The sequence below is a fragment of the Lycium ferocissimum genome, chromosome 7 (genome assembly GCF_029784015.1).
Source record: "Lycium ferocissimum isolate CSIRO_LF1 chromosome 7, AGI_CSIRO_Lferr_CH_V1, whole genome shotgun sequence".
NCBI lineage: Eukaryota > Viridiplantae > Streptophyta > Magnoliopsida > Solanales > Solanaceae > Lycium > Lycium ferocissimum.
In genome coordinates this window covers 15,316,799-15,337,043 of record NC_081348.1, presented here as the reverse complement: position 1 = coordinate 15,337,043, position 20,245 = coordinate 15,316,799, and the positions used below count along the sequence as shown (strand labels likewise).

Sequence of the window (20,245 nt, the reverse complement as noted above, 5' to 3'; positions counted from 1 at the left end):
GAAATTAATGAATATTAATTACCAGCTTTTCTCTAATACTAAAATACGTAAACAATGAGTAATTAAAATTCGAAAGAAAAATACAAGCTGAAATTAATGAATATTAAGCCAAGTCGAATGACTTGATTGTCGATTACTATTATAGTTTGTAGTTGTACATAATCAACTGAATTAGTATGCCTTTTAATGATGCGGTTCTTCTAACATATCTAATATTGAGGTTAACAGTTTCCTTATTATTTGATACTTCAATAACACATAGTTTATATGTGAATATGAATAGTGATGCTGCGTTCCCAGCAGGAAGTCCTGGGAGGAGCTGTATAGAACACAATTTTTTTTTTTCTTACCCCTGATATACAACACTGATTGCAAGCAATCATAGCAAAAATCGGGAATGCTTAATCTGTGAGATTAAACATTCCTGAGAGATCCAACTATACAATTTTCGCTAACAAAAAAGTTGGCCTTGTCATATATAATCCTGATACTAGGAAGCTGCATCCTATCCAAAAAATAAAGGCCTTTAGCACCTCTCGGCATCTGGTCAATTCTTTAGTAAATGATTTGCTTATTGATGTTAGTGGCCAGTTTTGCTAAGAAATCCGCAACCTGATTGGCCTCTCTATGGTAGTGAGAAAAGTTAACATCAATATTATCAATCCTGGAATTAGTGTCCTCCACTATAGTCTTCAGATTAAGATTGTTGGATTTTTTCTACCATATCAATAACTACTAAAGAGTCCATCTCAATAGTCCAACAGTTATCACCACTGTGTTTGATCATTTTTGAAATAAAAAAAGCAGCTAATGCCTCGGCAATGTTGTGATCTGTGCACTTAACTGGGGCAGCAAATGCAAACAAGAAATCCCCTGCATTGTTCCTGACAATACCACCAATACCAGCTCTTCAATTATGTGGCATGAAGCTCCCATCAGTATTAATCATACAACTTCCTTCCTGAGGTTTGGACCATATCACAGTTCTGGAAATGATTTGAGGCCTTAGCCTCTCTACCTAGTCACAAAGAACCTTCCAGTTATCTTCAAAATTGCATTTAGGAAAAGTCTTCTTCAATACCGCCATGATGTTCCAGTTGATTTGTTGCTCCATTCTTCTAGGATAGAACTTCTTTTGCTTTACATATTTGCATGCACATCTAGTGTTCCAAAGCTCCCAACAAATTAACACCGGAACAACTTGAAAAATCAATTTTTGGCATGATTGTTCCACCAATCATTATGAAAACCTCCCATTGCTTTGCTTTGGTATTTTATTCCCATTGGTTGTCCAAAAAATCTCCATAGAATCTGAGCAGGCTCACTGTCTACAAAGAGATGTTGGATGGTCTCAGTGATAGGTGTGGAACAACATAGACATTGCAGTGTGTCCCATTCCCAAACCTGCAAACAAGATCATTAAAAGGAAGTTTAGCTTTTAACAACCTCCAAGATAGAATGGATATTTTAAATGGAACATTATGATGCCAGATATTAAATAGTAAGGATCCTTTTGTTTGCGATCTCTGATGATGCCCCAGGCAGTTTTGTTGGAGAAAATTCCATCATTGGATGGTCTCCAATAAAGAAAATCCTTTCTGCTTGGACTCCCAATTTTGATGTTGATGATCTGCTGAAGAAGCCAATCAGGAACAATAGTTTGTAGCCATGAATGTTCCATTATCTGTTGTAAAAGAATCTGTTGATTCCAGTGTTGATTGAATGAGCATGTTCTGGACAGATCCTTGCCGTAGCACCATTTCCTGTCCAATTATCATACCAGAAGCTAGTCTTTGGGAAAAGAATCAAAAAAAGTCTTTGGAAATGACTTTTCTACACAATCTCCTTTTTCTTACTGCCATTTTTTTTTTCACGATTTCAATTCTCTAAAATATTACTAATGGATTGCTATAGTTTCTTTTAAAAATAAATCTTCCATATGGCCTAGATGATACAACTTTTGAGAGTTTTTCCTGATTAAATGACGACAAACATGTATTCGGCATCATATAAATATAATTTAATATCTTTTTGTTACTCTAAACTTTAAAAAAAAATAAAGAAAAATAAATTTACCACAAAGCTGTGTCTTGCCGTAAATACCATGCCTTGCTTCTCTTTCTTTGAATATCAGACATATATGCGGTAAACATAGTGCTTTAAATTTCACTTGTAAGATGTCATGGAGATCATCTAACCTCAGGCTTACATCAAAGATGCATATGCTACTAATGCATAAGATAAAAAGGCTACATCACAATAAAGAACCCCAAACACAGACTCTTCCAATTTTGCAATGCATATATCATTAGCATTTTATTGAAGAGAAAAAGAAATATTACTCTATCAATTTGAAAGCAATAAAGCTTTCTGTTGGCAAAGAGCCCACATGAACTAAGTTAAGGATTTTCTGCAGAAGCAACCACGTTCTCTGGTTTCTGTCAATTTTACCTGGCTACAGATAACTAGATATCTTTCTATAAATAAAAAGTAAAACAACGGTATATTTTCACTTTTTATAAATAAAACTCTTATGTTCAAAAATTGCTTTACATTGTCAGATGAGAATGAAAACTAGTAAGCTCTATGGACTTGACAAAGTACTAAAACTATTTTGTACATATTTATTTACTGATTTTATTCCTCTCTTGGAATCCATCTGCTCCACCATAAGCTTTTCCTTTTTTATTCCTCTCTTGGAATCCATCTGCTCCACCATAAGCTTTTCCTTTGTCTGCTAAGCTCATCCATACTCTCATTCAGGGTTCTCAGAATTTTCCGTTGAACCCGAAGAGCTGATGCAAGAGCATTCCTCTGTGCACTTGACTTCTTCTTCTTAGGCTCTATTTCCTGTAAATATCAGATGGAAAAACAAAGCGTATGAGGAAATGATCCTGTAGTAGTTTGAAAAAGTTAGATTTTCAACAGATAAAGTTGGTCTAGTAATACATATATGGGATGAGAATACACACCCTAAGCTCCTGAAGTTGCGCTTCAGTGAAGCCGCCACCTTGTTCTGTTCCTGATTTTGCCATTAGTTGAACAACCCAGTTTGCAGCTTCACTATAGTCTTGTTGTGTAGCCCGGAATAATTGCAGCTTTAGGTTCTGAATGACGGACAAGGCTAGTAGACCTTCTCTGTCAAAGTAAGGATGAGCTAAAGCTGTCTTTGCACTAATTCTTTGGCGTGCTTTGAAACGAACCATAGATGTTAATAGCTCCCACCCTATTCCACCATCCAAATCTAACAACTCGAAGCCTTTCCTAAGTTCAGGGCCAGCACGAGGCTCTACAGTCTGTCTCCACGAAACTAAATCATACTCACATCTCTTCAGCTGTCGGTTGAATTGAATGAGACTGTTGTCACTGCGTAATCCTGGGAATGCCTATGATGGAACAAACAATAGAAAGTGAAGAAACAAATATTAGGATTTAACCTATTTCGGACCGTAACACATATTAGCATTGATTTCAAGTGGTGACTTTAGGAACTACAAATCGTTTGATCATTCAAGAGCGCGCATCTTCCCCATCAAAATCAGATCATAGTTTATCTTCTTCCTAGGCACGCGTTGCTTACTTTTGAACGAGTGAGTAGTTAATATCCTAGTTCCGGCTCTCATCTTTCACCTCATTTTAGAAACACTTGATTCCGTGTTCTACATCACGAGATACATCAGTTTTTTGATATCAAACTTCCAACCACTGTTTTCGCTTAAAGTTCAAGATTCTAGTTGACTAGTTCTTTCTTAACTTAAAGAATCACATCATGTACTCAAAAGGAAATGATATTCTCTAGATTATTTAAGAAAAACTAAAAGGAGCTGAAATTCACTTCCTTGTAGTTGTAGCCTGAACTCAAATGTCTAGAGTCTCCAGGAAGAGCTAAATTTTGTCTAAGAAATATTAATAGTAAAAAGCTTTTGATTTGAAACTAACCATTTGCAGGAATATGAGACCGACACTGTAGATGTCAAATCTGTCTGGGAGATTCAGCTGTTAGCATAACAAAGAGTTAATTTTATGGACAAAAAAGAGGTAATGGGCCAAAAGTGAGTGACTGGTCATCAAACGTACCTGCCATAGTACTGGGGAAAGGGCAGTTGCAACTGGAGCAGATGGAGCAGAAGGGGTTTGTGTGCTCATAATATATTGCTCTGGTGCAGCATATCTTGACCACCAAAGACAGACAATTAGAAAAGCAAGTAAACCAAAAAGAATAACCGAAAAGAATGATAAGAAGACATCAGTATGAGCTGAGAATTATAAGCTATTATTGTATGCCACATGTTTAACTGATGGAAAGTTTTACCTCTTTTATCAAGGGGATAATTAGTTTCAAGAAACAAAATGTAGAGTAGGTCAGAGAATGAAAACATATAGATCTAGCAGTATTACTGTAAGTAAAATAGAATGTTTTGAACAAGAAATTTCGGATATTACCTTGGATCTAAAAGAAACTCCTTAGGAATATAATTGATCCCTACTCTCAAATCCGCTGCAGCTCCAAGATCAATTATTTTGAACGTTCGGGAACCTGCTTGAGAGAGAGAGACAAGAATGGATTAGTTACACAATCAAACTCAACCATAAATGTTAACAAGACAGTTTACCTTGAGAGAAAATTATGTTTTGAGGCTTAATATCTCTATGCACTATCCCTGTGGAGTGAAGACCATCCAAAGCAAATAGGAGTTGTCCCATAATTGTCTGAATGATTTTATTTTCTCTATCCAAACCCTTGGGTAAGTCCTGAACCTCTCCAAGGATCAATGCTTCCACCTGATGATTCATTTAATAAGTCATCCAATGAAAGAGAGAGTGAGAGAAGAAATCAGATAGTAACTTTTGCTTACAACAACAACTCCACCCCAACCAGAAACTAGTCAGTGTCGGGTTTCCTTTATCTCATTTCAGTCTTTTTATTCCCAATACTCGATAATTTGTCTCAGAACTTTTCTAAGATAATATTCACTGATCTCTAGACCATCATATAATCTCGACAGTCATGATAAACACAATCTAATGTAAGTGCACACATAATAACTAAGCAGTAGTTTCAACTAGTTGATGTTGTCTATGTCAATTATTTGCTTCCATTGGGTTCTGTTATTTAACTGTATCTGTATACAAGGATAGATTATCAAAATTTCCTCCCACAATGTAGAGTAAGTAAATTATTTAAAATAGGGTCATTTGGCTCCTAATATAGCTCAAATGCCTCAAAGTCTTTGGGAAAAAAATTTACAGCTTAATTGTGTCAAAGATTGCTTTGAACATTTAAGTAGATAAACAATAATGTTCCGTTGAGAGGAATGATCAGAATTTAGTAATTCACCATTCCAAGCAACTCAATAAGAGGCACATGAGAAATTACGATCCTTCAAATTATAATAACTCACATATGCGATTGTTCAACTTTGAAACCTTTGGGGTCACAGGTGTAATAATTTTGGATATGCTTCATTGAATATATATAAACACAGTCCGATCAGATAATTAGGCTTAAATGACAGCATTTATTATATATCTTAACTTGAGGAGGTAGTTTTATCAATGCAATGTTCATGGATAACTTTCTGTAGTATCTTTTCTCAATTAGGACAGGAGGGCATTTTCTTCATATTGTTTATCTCTTTTCAATTAGCGGAGAGTTGCATTATCTAAGTGTTTTATATAACATCCTTTTATCCTTTCACTCTATCATTATCTATGATATACTTTCACTATGGAAATAAGAAAGCATTCTTCGCAGCTCTATATTTGCTAATTTCCCTTAACATGTAAATGCCTAAAATGAAGGATATTTCTCTTATATCTGAACTGAGATTCAATAGAAAACATTGTTATCACACAAGGATTTTAGGAGACTAATTTAGACCAATGGAGCTCACCCTCAAACAACAAATGATCCTTTGACAACTATATATTCTTCAGATTCTATCTTCCCTTTTCTCTCAGAGGGAAAGACCCTGAGAAACTAAGATCCTTTCACAATCTGTACAATCGCTTCAATCGCAATGGTATAAGCACAAAGCTGTAATTTCGTTCGTAATGAAATCGGGAAATACTTTCTTAACTATCTATCCAGGTCAATGCTGTCTCTGCTTAAATTGTAAATTAGTGAATATTTACCGCGAGGGCGAATGAGAAAATCTTTTTTTATGCAAGTAACTAATGGAGCTTCATGATGTGTAGAACTAGACAAATGTGCATTAAACCTACATATAAAAGCTTGTAGCTAACAAGAGAGAAAATACCTACATTGTAGGGAAAATCTCTACTCTGCATCAAATCAGCAAGTGTAGCTTCCCCTTCGAAACGCCAAAGGAGCCAATACTCTGCTTCTTTCTTTGAAGAAGTACTCTTCTTTAAACATAAATAACTTAGAAGAGTTAGTTTGTAGTTATATCCAAAAATAAAATAAAATGCATGTGATCATAATGGATATCAATCAAAAGAAACACTACCTCTAGAAAGCCATAGAGAAAATCAGCACAACTATTAGCACAAGCTCTACGCACACGTTCATTCATCCATATTTCCACAGCTCCATATTCAGTTGCTCTTTTTAAGACTAAATCACCACTCCCCTTATTGTTTTTAGCCAAAGAAACTCTATAAACAGAACCAAATGATCCCTCACCTAATTTCTTTCCCAAAACAATATCATCCTTCTTATAAGTAGATCTCCAGAATCTTTCAAGAAAGGCAAGAACAAACATATCAAAGAAACCAGGAGCAACACCAGGTGTAGCCCAGAGATAAGAGAGTGTACCCAAAGCCAAAATAACACCAGGAATAGTAACTGTGATCTCATTTGACTTAGGTAGTGTGCTTCTATATATTATATCACCACACTCCATTACTGTACATGGTAGTCCTACTCCAACTCCAAGAAATACGTCATGTGCAAAGCTAAAGCTAATTATCCTTGAATTTTTCCATTCTTTCTTCAATGGTATCGACAAACATAAAGGCTTGGGCTTGAGTTTGCTCCCGAGAAATGAAGAGTGGAGTACTGCTACTCCACCTATGCCTACTGCAGCCATGGCTTTACTTTAGTCCGATCACAAACTTCCTTTTTAGCTTTGGTTTCTCAGGTTTGTTTTAGCAAGATATTCTTTAGCTGTATGCTTTCTTGTTTGTGGAGCCAAGTGCTTGATTAGATTGGCGAAAATCCTCGGCCACAAATGACACATAGTTTCACTTATTGGCTCTCTCTATCTATATCACATATTTACTCCTTTTTTTCTAAATATTACACGTGTAACATTTCCTCCAGATTTATGTGATCTTTTTTTCGTCCGTTCAGAAAAGAATGGTAGTTATACATTTTATCAATAATCTAAACTTTAAAATATTCAAGAGATAGATTTATAGTCATACATATACATATGTGTATGACTTATTTTAGATCATAAATTTTAAATTTTTTTTTAATTTCTCAAATATTTTATTTAGTTAAATATCATCACATAAATTGAAACAGAAAGAGTATTATTTAAGTAACAAAGGAAAGATTTTTATGGTCCTGAGTTACATTACAACTATCTGGTGAGTCAATTTTCACTATTTTTTTATGGAGAACGTTCCGATAAATTTTGGCGCTATTAAAAATAAGTCTATCTATTTTTTTAAATGAACCAGATCCGATCCATCAGAAAAAAATTACTATGTGGCTTTAGAAAAGTATGTCTACTGAAAAAAAATGAATAGTATGTCTACTGAAAAAAAAATGGATAGACTTTTTTTTAAAGTAACGTGACATTTTTTTAATTAAAAAATAATTTAAATGATTTTTTAAAAAAAAATTCAATCAATAAAAGAGATATTTAAGCATCATTTTATAACTATCAAGATATATATATATCCACTTTTATAATGGCGTGATATCCGCCTCTAAATAAGAAATCAAGAAAGATATTTAGCACCTTACCCTAAAAAAGATATGGGGATTTGGGAATGGGAAGTGCTTGAATTAATGTGTTGCAAATGAAGATGTGGGGTTTCTTGATTAGTTTGGTGTAAAGGGTGTAAGCTATAAGAGATTTAAAGATTGGCAAGTGGTGATGAAGTTGTGGGCTATGCTGGTGTTGAAATGGAGATTGTGGTGGATTAGTTGAGCTTGGATTTGGGAGATTTGGGTTGGTGAAATGGAGGTTTTATTAAGGCGATGGACCATTTTTGTGGTTAACCGTCGAGGTGTGAAAATGAATTTGTAGTCATCGGCTAGTTTGAGCATTTATCTTTTTTGTATTAGAATGAAACTTGGTCTGATGGAGTGAAATGAATTTTCTATTGTATTGTGTTGTTAGTTTAAGGAGCCGTTTGGACATGATTTCATCTCATGAAATTTGTATTTAAATCATGATGAAATCACGTTTGATTACGCGATTTGGATTTCTAAGTTGAAGCTTTTTTATAAACATAAAAATTCACAAGTTGTGAAAACCATCAAAATTTTCTCAAATCTTATAAAATCTTACTAAATGAGTAAATCATAGTTCATAATAAAATTAATATGCTACTAGAAGACCTTTCTAAAAAATACAACATCAATTGATCAAACTTTAGTTCAATAAAAAGGAAAATTGAACATGAATAGTAATGTAACTACTTTTTAATATAATCATCTCATATACATTTAACAATATATCTAAAAATTCTAAAAGGTAAATACACGGTTGAAGAACATCTACATATATACATAATATAATAATTTTAACTACCAACTTACGTCTTTTTTTACAAACAATATATCATAATAAACATGATTGATAAATATATTTACCAACTTATTTTTTTTTTTACATAATATAAACGTATGGGTCAAATTTTACATTTATATTTTTTGAAATCATGATTTCAAATCTCAAATCATGTCTTTTTGGATGATTTGGGATTTCATCTCGTGAGATGAAATCATAGATGAAATCGTATGTCCAAACGCTGATTCATCTCATGTCCAAACGCCTACTAAGTACAATGTTTGTTTTGATTATTACTTAAATTTTATTGTATGTAATGACGAAAAGTCCCATTTTATGTAACGATCGATTTGGTGTGATGGTGTCGTTACCTTTTAAAAAAAAAAAATTGTCATTTACTTATTATCTAACTAGTTTTCGGACACGTGTATACTTAGCATCTTATTACTTAACTTGTAGCGCAAAAAAAAAAATACCTAAATTTCATACATATTCTAAAGTGTTTGCATTTAAAATAAAATTTATTGCATACCTAAAATTAATTATTAATTATTTTATCTCATTTAATGTTTTTTGACTTTTTATTTTTCAATCCTGAGAGGAGCACATGACTCGAAGTAACAGTACTCATTTTTTGCTTGTAAACACTATATGAAGAAAAATGGAAAGGAAGATTTAATTATCCCTACTGTGAAAACTTCCTAAGCTTTTCGATTGTAATTTTCTTAAGCATTTTAGCAATAATTTCTATTATTTTTATATTATATTATTTTAAGTCCAATTATTAATCAACTGGTAAAAATTAATTTCAATGCTCTAAATTTGCATATACGCAGTTATGATAAATTTCATAAAACTAAAAATCCACTAAACCTTACTAAAAATTACAACGGATGAAATTTTTGAAAACAGCTATCCTCAACAACAACAACAACATGCCCGGTAGAATCCCACAATGTGGGGTATGAGGGGAGGTAGACAAGAGATTAACTCCCACCTTTGAAAGGTGAGGCAATACAGCTTTCGAAAGACACTTACCAAGAGAGAAAACAAGACAAAAAGTCGACAGGGGACAAGCATATCAAAAACAATATGAAAACGAGGAATAACAAAAGAGAGAAAACGATAGAACAAAATTGGAAAGAAAGGAGCATTAACTACCATAGATAAATAAGATAATCAAAAGACAAGGCCCAACAAAATATAAGGTAAAATCAAATGGCAATAAACGAATGAGCAAAACTACAACTACTAGGATGAAAAGATAAGCAACCTAGCCTTCTCTCTCTAATTTCCGAGTCCTCCACAACCTCCTATCTAAGGTCATGTCCTCGGTAAGCTGAAACTGTGTCATGTCCTGTCTAATCACCTCTCCCCAATACTTCTTCGGCCTCCCTTTACCTCTCTTGAAACCGTCCATAGCCAATTACCTCTCACACCTTCACACTGGAGCATCTGTGTCTCTCCTCTTCACATGCCCAAACCATCTCAGCCTCGCTTCGCGCATCTTGTTCTCCATCGATGCCACTCCCACCTTGTCCCGGATATCTTCATTCCAAATTCTATCCCTCCTAGATAAATAACACCACTTTTTCGACAGTAAATCGTTATATATTGCATTGCATATAGTGTTGATCTTTTCATCTAAGGAAAAAATTGTAATCATCATAATATACTATAAAGAATGACTCAATTAGTGTCAATCCTAAAGTCAGCCTTCTAGTCCCTCTCCCTCTCCTCATACTCTCGAATCTCCGATAGTGATATACCATAGCTGGAGATAGTGGTCTTTATCATATGTGAATTTGAAATTAGTGGGAATTGAAGTTAGAGATTATCTGATGATTGAATATCGTCCGATTATCTGATGATTGAATATTGTCTTAACCTGTGCTGCGAAAATGAACATCAAAATTTAATTAGATACTTGTAATTTTTTTACATATTTTGATCTGAAAGCAAAACGAAAAAAAAAAAAATCAAAGTTTAATTCTAATGCAACAGTATTATCGTATGTAAACTTTTGCTATATGAACAAAACAAAACGTCACCAATTTTTGAGATCTTTCGCGTTTTGAATGGGTGGATTGATTAGCATACCATTGACAAAAATAGTTGATACTAAAAAATTCCCTAGTTCGAGCACAAATAAAAAGATTAATATATTTCTAGTCCATAAAATATGATATATACATACTATTATTGGTATAACAGCTTTGTTCCCATGAGTTTGGCTTTCAATTTTGTTTACTAAGCCATGACTTCTCGAACAATTCTTCTTGAGTATTTATTCCTTTCTGTTTAAGTAATTACTTATCATGCCTCTCCATCGGTATCCTACAAATTTTTCTTTGTTAGAAAAGAAAGAAAAGCAAAAAAAAATAAAAAATACAAAGCTTAAAAGACTACGAAAATGAAAAATTGAAGAAAAAAAACTTACTTAAATCAAGGGTTTTGAATGGGTGGATTGATTAAAACATACAATTTAGACAAAAAAAACCATAGTTGATACTAAAAAAATAATAACCACCGGTTTGGTTAGTTCGAGCACAAGACCCATGAGACTTATCAAGAAAACAAAAAAGTTGAAAAAGACATGTCTTTTTTTATTCATATTTTATTTATAGTCCATAAAAACTATGTGATATTAGTATACATTTTATCTTAATACACATGGAAATAAAGTAGAGCATAGGTGCTTTTAGTTGTTGTTACAAACATACATATTAATTAAACAGACTATTTAAAATGAAAATATATGAAATAAAAAAACTTTGAGTTTTGGCTTTCAGATTCTCCCATTTTATTAAAAAACACGTGTAATGATCCCAAGCCAGGTATAGCACTTCTCGAACAGAAAGAAGTATTAGGGCATTACCATTCTTGAGTTTTTATTCCTTTCTGTTTATGTTAGAAGTTTCGGACCCATTCGCACAAAAAAAGAAAAGTATAAATTCGGAAAAAGAAGAAGAAACAAAATCAAATACATATCATTAGCCTCTCCATCGGTATCCTTACAAATTTTTCTTTGTTAGAAATAAGTAGACCAAAAATCAAAAATGATTAAAAGGTATAAAATATTTATAATTATTTATGAAAAACTAAAAAAAAAAAAAAAAATTTATGTATATAATTTATCAAAGCTTAAAAGAACCATAACCAAACCAAATGAAAATTGAAGAAAAAAAATGTCTTTTTATTCGGTTTGGTTTTGGTTTTAACCAAAACCGTGGAAACCATTTCAAGTATTTAAATAGTTCTGTCTTGGTGTTTTTTGGACTTCCCATAATCCCATCCAAGTATCTAGTAATTAAATTATCTATTTAATTACTTAATGCAGCTCTTCAAATTCTACAGATTTTTGTATTAATGAATTAGTTGGCTAAATTAGTGGTTAATGAAGAAATAAGTTATAGGCTGGTTATTTGGAAGATGAAATGTGAAACGATTGATATTCTAAATATTAATTAAAAATATATAAAAACAAATTAATTATTAACTAAATTTACTCCGGCTAGAAATACAAAGAATTGATACACTATCCAGAGAATGTCAAATTATACGTTTAACCTTATATTTTGAGATACTCAAAAGACATTAATGTGGCTACATTATTCAATATTAATAATATGGCATTATAGGTTTTTATTTAAATGTGTATTTACATTTGTATACAAAAATATTATAAGAGTATTAATTGATAGAGGGGTAAAAAAAATTGTTCAACATTTCATGGGCATTAATCCAACTTTGAACTTTGTCGCTTCCCACTTTTAGAATATATATATATATATATATATATATATATATATATATATATATATATATATATATATATATAGAGAGAGAGAGAGAGAGAGAGAGAGAGAGAGAGAGAGAGAGATTATTTAATTAGATGAATTATCAAATGACTGATTTTAACGCAAAACAGATTTGTTGTGTTCCTATACGTCAAAACGCATGTCATATTTGGATACTTGATCCCTAATAATATAAATATAACCAAAATGAACAAAGAATTCTATAAGAGTATAATTAATGACTTTTATAGCAATGAAAAGGCTATCACGTAATGGTGATTAAAGTTGATTTATTGCTGCTGTAGTTAACCATCATGTAATTTAAGTATTACTATTTAATTAAATGTTTTATTTACTATATTTTGATTTAATGTAAGAGCAAAATGGTAATTTAACTTGAAGGTAAGTGTTTCTCACTTTTAGTATATTATGATAATCATATTTTATCCTTCACCACACCTTTTCATGATAGCTTTACACTGTATCCTACTTATTTTATATGCTTATCCTTCAAATTGCTAATGTCTAATATTATATAACAACAGAAAACGATACAATTCATCCAAAAGTGCAATTCATCAAAACAATACAATACAATATAATACAATACATTATGAAACAATATATAACAACCGTCCAAACAAGGTGTAATAGAAAAAGTGTCAAATATGGTGTATTAGTTTTAGAAGTACCCTTCCAATACAATGAAAGCATACACCTCTTTAGTGCCTTTTTATTTATCTTACATAATTCTACAGGAGATAGAATTTCTTAAGCACATAAAATGTATGATTCGGCTAGATTGCCACTTTATTTTACAAATGAAATACGAAATTATTAACAAGCTTGTTCGCAAAAGTACTCTTAAGTACATTAAATTCTTTACCACTCAAATGGAAATTGTTTCCAAACTAAACACCACCTGTGGAGAGGATGGGGTTGTAATATCATTTCGTCAGAACAGAAGTCTTATACCAGCTCATGAATTTAGCTATGAACTCTGCAGTGAAAAATAGAAAGGAAAATAAGGAAAATAAAAAGATTCAATCTTTTAGAAACATTGATGCTCAATATTTTTCCTGTGTAAATCATACGTTATATAAACATAAGTTTGAGATACCGTTGCACTGCCATACATATGGCCTAGAGGTGAAGCTAAGTGTCAAGAAAGTATAAGCATACGTGAAAATATATTAGCCTTAAAATTTTATGTCTGTCCTGTTACATGCTTTCAATTTGACAACTCTATATTAAAGTATTCTGAGGATTGGTTTTCAATAGCATTTTGTTAAGTTTTAGTTGTTCTATTCTCCTGACCCTAGATTAAGGTGAAAAGTGGCAGGAGAGTTCTACAAGGATATATTCTATGGAATAAAAACATCCTCCACTCTCATTAAAGATATCTTCTATGATATCTTCTGTGGATGCTCTTTTTAACATTAAAACTTAAGAGGATTAATTATCAAGTGCCAAATTTTATCTGTTTATTGTCCTTGGTATTGTAGGGAGGTGATATAGAAGAGTGTCAGAAGACTATGGGCTTGCACCAGATTTTATCTTAAACTTGTCATGTTTACCACTGTTATGGATGAGCTAACAAATAATATACAAGCTAAGGTTTCATGATGCATGTTATTTACAAATGATAATTTCGACAATTAGTGGAACTAGAGGATGACTCAACCAAAGATTGGAGTAAGGGAGCACTCTAGAGAGTAAGACATGTAGGATAAGTAGATGGAGGGAAAGATATTAACTGCAAGGTCAGCTCCCACAGAAGAATGATGGTGAAACAAGATTCAATGGGATTGTGGTGCCTAAGTTCAGTCTTCCAAGATAATGACAAAATAGATAAATAATTCACACATAAAATTATAATATGGTGGCTAAATAGAGGATTATTATTGGGAAAAAAGTAAAGGATTATCATAGGAGCGACAAAAGCTTTAAGGAAAGATTTGGTACGGGATCTAGAATTTGTCTTTTTCTTTCTTCAAAGGAAGATGAAGAATAAATTTCCATCAAATGCTTGTCTTACCTTCAATCTTCATAAATTTGTGAACAATCTTTTTCACTGCATCATTGTCACTCTTACCCTGTTCGAGATCATTGTAATTTATCTGGGTGAAGGAAAAAAGTCGACTTAATTATTTGTCTCTGTGATAATGTATTGGCGAACGTATACTGAGTATTTAATAGTGAAATGTGTGAAATTCCTTACACTGTACTTCATTTTCAGAGTGTCCATTTCTTTGTGGAATTGGTCATCCAAATTACTCTTTAGTTCTTCAACCACTGTCTGCATATCACAGAATGAAGTAAAACGAAGTTAGTGAAAAGCTTCAATTATTTCAAGCAATAGGTATAAGGACTAAGAAGCTCTTACATTAAAGATGAACTCAGCAGATACATTGTGCTCTATCAAGTTCTGCAATTTCCCACGAATAACGTATAGCCTGAGAGAGAAAAGAACTCTTGATGTTACTATTATGAGTGCTTGGAACTCTTAATTGGGGTGTCGAAGAGCCTCAATGTGAAGTGAACAATGCCCTCATAGTCATAGAAATGTCTTCCTAATATACTCTTTCCGTTTCATTTTATATGACAATATTTGATTGGACACAATCTAGGAAAAATAGAATATGATTTTTGGCATTTGCCAAAACTACCCTTAAAACTTGTGGTTTCAAACATATTAAAATATTTATACGGCTGTAAAAGCATGTCGTTAAGGATAACATGAGAAGCTTAAAGTTAAACAATTTTTAAATATTCTAAGGTATTATCCTTTTTGAAATAGACTAAAAACGAAAGAGTGCCAGATAAAAGGGAGAGGGAGTAACTTCTTGATAATGTGAAATTATACTTACTGCTCTGGGCTTTGTTCTTCAATTATGTTTTTAGCAATCTTTGCAATGTCGTCTTCCCACCCTGTCTTTATTCTTGATTCTCAGTCAAGGAAGTGCTGATAACAACACATTCTCCTATAGTTAGCGAGTGGACAATACAAAAGAAGAATCTGTTTGCAAATAGTTAATCTAGATAGAGGAATGTGTAATTCATTCTCTAAAAAAACGTTACTTGAAGTGCCAGGTAGCTTCAAAAGAGCGAATTGCTTGGCGTAGGTTACTTTTAGAGTTACTAGCAATCCTCGCTGCCATTTGGTGTGGTAGTTCTATTCCTTCCCGTTTTGCTATGAATTCTAAGACGTCTACAATCTGTCAACAAGAGAAGCTTTTTCAAGTTAGTTACGGGAAGATAGAGTTGTGCATATTATATTTGAGTTCAAGTAACTTGCTATAATAGGTTAGATTATACTGATTGTGTAAATTCTTTTTTATGTTCTCAATGTATGTAACTTAAATCCAGTTAAGTATTGGAACTGTGTACCCACCTCATCATCTGAAGGTTTTTGGAGATGGACAACTTTGCAAATAGACTTAATTGGCTGGAGTTTTGTGATATCACTGCAGCAAAAGACAACCCTATAACAACCTTCATATCTCTCTATCATCCATTTGATATATAGCAAGGCATCTGTTGATAGCTTGTCTGCCTCACAAAGAATGATGGCTGTATACATTACAGAAAAAGTGATACATCACCTTTATCAAGACTTCAATTGTCCAATTTTCGGTGCTAGAAATTGCAAAAGCATTAATACCGTTACAGTCATCAGGATGGCACGGTGCAGATTTGCTTGATGATTTGTGCTTTCTCTCATTGATTAGTTCTACTATGACATGCTTCTCATAGCCTTTAGTTTCAGAGAGATTGATCTCAACATGTTTCGTTGATTCCTTCACATTTACTTGGATGCTGGGAACTCCCTCTCCCTGAAATGCATTTTGAGAAGGTCCTTTCACCATTCAAGCAGGAGATGTGCTTCAATTTATATGCACTACAGTGTGAATAATTTTTCCACTACCAGTGTAAGTTATCCTGTTGTAGCACGTTCTATCTTATTTTCCAGGTTAACTTGTAGTATCTTCAACCTAATAGCGTACAAATTCTTTTACATTGTGAGTGTCATTAAAATTAACTCTTTCATAAATACATGAAGTGGTAATTGTAGCTTTTACAGTCATATCCTAGACCAAAAGATAGTCTTTCTTTGGATATTTTAGTTGAAACTTGAAATTATTTCTGAAGCACTAGTTTTAATATTGAGATACTTCTATGGGATAAAAATGATGCTTGCTATCTGATGCCCTGCGCGTATTTGACGCGTTAGGATCATGAACTAGTAGAATATTGCGTGACATTCATAGCTTTTATGTCTTTGGAAGATATGAGAACTTCTCATTTGTCTCAATTTGCTTGTACTCTTCGTTTAGTGGGGATCAATTTAAACAACTGTTGGAATGGGAATAAATTAATTCTTTATTAATTAAAATTTAGATAATATAGAAACTATACAAAATGTACTACTACTTTGAATTAAAATGGATTTACTACTACTAATTTTAAAAAATTTAATTGTAATGGTGAAAAGACATATTACAAGTTAAATCTCACTTAGTTAGATTATCGGATAAACGCAAAGTATAACCAACACTTTGGCCTTTTAGTAATTAAGTAATATTGGAATTGCTTATAGTAGTGATTTATTGTGATCTATCGACAGCAGAGATTCTTTTAGTAATAAAAGATTTTTATGTTTTCCCACCATAAAAGATTTCATTCATATTGTGTTATAATTGCAAAACCTCTTTCATGTATTGAAATCCCACCAATCACGAAGCATTTTGTGGGCTTTGAACCTCAGTTTCAGAGTTTTGTATGCATTAACTTATGGAAAAAATACAATTGAAAGAAAGATGGCAGTGTATTGATACCTTTAAGTGGAATACCTTGCACTTTTCTCTTGCCTGTAAAAGCAAAGAAACCATCATGAATCATGGAAACTTAAGTTTTTTAAAAGTTGATCTAGAACATGATACCAGTGATATTTGAATTTAACTTACATACATTGACAGTGTGAACTTTTCTACTCTATCAGTGTACTTTTAACTTGTTGTAGCGGGTACCCTGCCTTATTTTCAGGCTATTGATCCCACTCTTATGCACAGTATTTGTAGTTATATTTGAGGTGACTTAATACTGTAAAAGTTCGTTTATGTCATAGCAGTGTATCGAAGTTAAAGTCGTGATAATTATGGTTACTCACACCAAGGTTTTTATTTCTGAAGTGGCAAAGCAATATAGTGTCTGGATTAAACTTTTAATATTTTGTAGCTTTAAAGAGAATCAGTAAGTATACACTATATATACCTGTACTTATACACTATATATACCTGTACTTTATCATGTCCAAAAACTTCACGAAGCAGAGCAAATATCATGGTTCTTTTCCCTACTCCTGGTTGTCCTGCAAATATATAATGATGAGTACTGAGATCTGTTTTTGCCTGCAAAATTTAGAATAAAAAAAAGTGTCATGTCTTGGTATATTTGCTAAGAATAAGGAAAATTTAGAAAAAGACTGTTCAAGGATTATTATCATACCAGAGCCTTCAATTCTAGTGCTGTATTTCGATTGCATAGGAAATCTTTAAGAGCATTAGGCCTATACTTGTCAGCCCATTTAAACCTTTTGTCATTCTGTTCTTCTGGAACTGTAATATCCTTCTCCTCTATGGTATCTTTTTCATCATCTACAGTTTGAGTTGGTGAAGCTGGCAATGGTACTGGTTCAATTTCTTCCTCTTGCGATGATGTTTGTAATATTAATGGAGTTGGTGGTGGAGATGGTAATGACAATTTTCGTGGTGATGTTAATGGAGGTGCAGGGGCTGGTAGTTGTACTAAATTTGGTTGCATTTCTGATGCTCTCTCCCTCAAAGGCTTCCCCTGATCTAATTGTGAAATTCTAAGTTTGCTTTTTCTTGCACATCTTCTAACTCCTTTGGAACGTAAACCAAGTTCTTCTCCGATTGTTGTTCTGATTACTCTTTTATCTCTTGTCTCTGATGAAGGATCTTGGATGTTCTTGTTCCTAGAAGAAACATTCAAGGAGGAGGATGTTCTTTCCTCTTTGCTTTTGCGTGCAAAGTAAGATGCACTCCATTCTTGTACCTATTGAGACATAATATAATTAAGTAATTAAAAATGTGCTCTCTTAGTTCTTAGATGAAATGGTTACAGACTTCAACAGTACCTTGGTAGCTAAATTGGATTTAGAACTGGAACTTGTAGAAAAAGCTGATATATCTTTTCCAGGACTACTAAACTCTGCTAATAACTTCTGTCGATTAATCTCTTTGGACGAATCAGTAAGTCCTCTGTAATATGGACTTCTAGCAGAGTATCTCTTTTCTTCTTGAATTGCATTTCTTTTGTTGAATTCCTGGAGATTATCAGCTGTCAAACTCGAGTTCTTCGAGGATGAGCCTCCCTTTCTTGCTATAATAAACTCATTGACTGTTTTAGGCCATGATGATGGTTTCAATGAGTCAGCTGATTTGGATGATCTGACTGAAGGGGCTACTATGAGTGAGTTTGTAGGAGAATTTTGAGTTTCTGAGATGTTGCAGGGAACAGATTTTGAACGCAGGATCGATGGACTCGGCATTGAAGAGCTGAGATTGAAAGTTGCTGTTTTTTTCATTTGTTAAAAAGAGGATTAAGGAGGAGATAAGAAAGAAGTTAATGCAATTAAGATACAGTATTAATGTGACTGGAAAAAAGATCTTTCCACGATAGGTCCATGGGCGGTCATCCCGAGATGTTACGTTGTTAACAATGATTCTTTTTTCTTTATTAATCATCAGTCTACTATTTTGCATGGCTGTACTATTACTGTAGACAGTATAACTGGCAATGGTCCATGCAAAAACAACTGACTACTTGAGGTTAATCTATATATAGTATAGTCTTTAGCTGTGGTGTTTGGTTCCATCTGTAGGATGTTTGTGCTGTATATACCAATCGCCCAGATCTGGAGAGTTCTTGAATGAGTTCAATTTATATGTACTGACAAAAAAAAAAAAAATTTTACCTAAAAGATAATTATATGTACTCATCCATAATAGGTGAGATTACCAACATGAAAAATAGTAGGTCACCCTCTACTTGTTAAAATGCGATGGTAGCGAAAAAATATTTTACACTGTTAATATATACACTTTTAAGTTAAATATTCTTGGATAACTAGACACTAAACATTGTATTGAAGTTACTATTCTTGTTTTTCAGTTAACTAATTTTACTTATTACTAGAATTGTCTTTAATTCAGTTCTTTTTTGTATGTGCTATGCCTACAGCTCATATACTCATTATTTAGGTCTTCATTGAGAGCTTTACTATATAAGTTACCAATGTTAGCTTGCTTATCAATTCCATCAAAACACTAGGTTTATTCTAAGTGTTATTATCTCCTAAGAAACAGTTACATTAATTTACTTTGCAATTTATTACTTGCTTCACAGTGGGTAAGGGTTCAATCTTGAGAGGATTTAAATAATATAATCTGATGGTCTAATTTATTTTCTAACGAAAAGTGTAGCTTAACCTATCATAGTAAATAGTTTTCGTTCTTATTAGATTATCAATTAATGCTTATGATAAAAGTTTATTTGTAATTTTCTTATAAGTAACCTGATCATATCGTGTAACGCTCCGACCACTTGGGCACCTCTTTATGTAAGATCTCATGAGGTCTTCGTCTTAGCAACTGTTCTATCAATGGATTTATGATAGTAGAGTTGTAGACGCCTTATCCTACAAAACAA

The 20,245-nt window shown here is 32.8% G+C and overlaps 2 protein-coding genes and 1 long non-coding RNA gene across 6 annotated transcripts; all 3 read right to left on the bottom strand.

The window, feature by feature from the left end:
* Positions 1 to 2,484: 2,484 nt before the first annotated feature.
* On the bottom strand, positions 2,485 to 7,204 carry LOC132063507 (serine/threonine-protein kinase STN7, chloroplastic). Of its 4 annotated transcripts, XM_059456068.1 has the most exons (9): positions 6,471 to 7,203; positions 6,265 to 6,369; positions 4,614 to 4,782; positions 4,444 to 4,537; positions 4,078 to 4,171; positions 3,940 to 3,996; positions 2,973 to 3,386; positions 2,733 to 2,850; positions 2,485 to 2,684 (listed from the first exon to the last, which is right to left on the bottom strand). In XM_059456068.1, exons 1-9 carry the CDS (start codon positions 7,050 to 7,052, stop codon positions 2,638 to 2,640), a joined length of 1,680 nt encoding a protein of 559 aa, XP_059312051.1. In that variant the 5' UTR covers positions 7,053 to 7,203; the 3' UTR covers positions 2,485 to 2,637. The 4 variants fall into 4 exon arrangements, with proteins under 4 accessions (XP_059312051.1, XP_059312052.1, XP_059312050.1 ...); XM_059456069.1 differs by having other exon boundaries at positions 2,485 to 2,850; positions 6,265 to 6,366; XM_059456067.1 differs by having other exon boundaries at positions 2,485 to 2,850; positions 6,471 to 7,202.
* A 5,966-nt stretch (positions 7,205 to 13,170) lies between these two features.
* LOC132062555 (uncharacterized) lies at positions 13,171 to 15,499 on the bottom strand. Its single transcript, XR_009416205.1, has 5 exons — positions 15,382 to 15,499; positions 14,898 to 14,967; positions 14,733 to 14,810; positions 14,550 to 14,631; positions 13,171 to 13,511 (listed from the first exon to the last, which is right to left on the bottom strand). It is a non-coding gene; the product is annotated as an uncharacterized LOC132062555 (long non-coding RNA).
* An 89-nt stretch (positions 15,500 to 15,588) lies between these two features.
* Positions 15,589 to 19,196, bottom strand: LOC132061949 (uncharacterized). Its single transcript, XM_059454623.1, has 7 exons — positions 18,672 to 19,196; positions 18,020 to 18,589; positions 17,809 to 17,922; positions 17,350 to 17,382; positions 16,176 to 16,347; positions 15,906 to 16,084; positions 15,589 to 15,729 (listed from the first exon to the last, which is right to left on the bottom strand). Exons 1-7 carry the CDS (start codon positions 19,119 to 19,121, stop codon positions 15,589 to 15,591), a joined length of 1,659 nt encoding a protein of 552 aa, XP_059310606.1. The 5' UTR covers positions 19,122 to 19,196.
* Between the last annotated feature and the right edge of the window lie 1,049 nt (positions 19,197 to 20,245).

Bases quoted from the DNA above. Each gene is read 5' to 3' on its own strand.
- LOC132063507 (XM_059456068.1), bottom strand. From the start codon at position 7,052: ATGGCTGCAGTAGGCATAGGTGGAGTAGCAGTACTCCACTCTTCATTT. The intron at 4,783-6,264 runs GTAGGTATTTTC...ATGAATCATCAG, and splicing joins GTAGAGATTTTCCCTACAAT to GTGGAAGCATTGATCCTTGG. The intron at 3,387-3,939 runs GTTAGTTTCAAA...GTTCCATCATAG, and splicing joins GTCTCATATTCCTGCAAATG to GCATTCCCAGGATTACGCAG.
- LOC132061949 (XM_059454623.1), bottom strand. From the start codon at position 19,121: ATGAAAAAAACAGCAACTTTCAATCTCAGCTCTTCAATGCCGAGTCCA. The intron at 18,590-18,671 runs GTACTGTTGAAG...ATGTCTCAATAG, and splicing joins AATCCAATTTAGCTACCAAG to GTACAAGAATGGAGTGCATC. The intron at 17,923-18,019 runs GTATGATAATAA...TAAATTTTGCAG, and splicing joins CACTAGAATTGAAGGCTCTG to GCAAAAACAGATCTCAGTAC.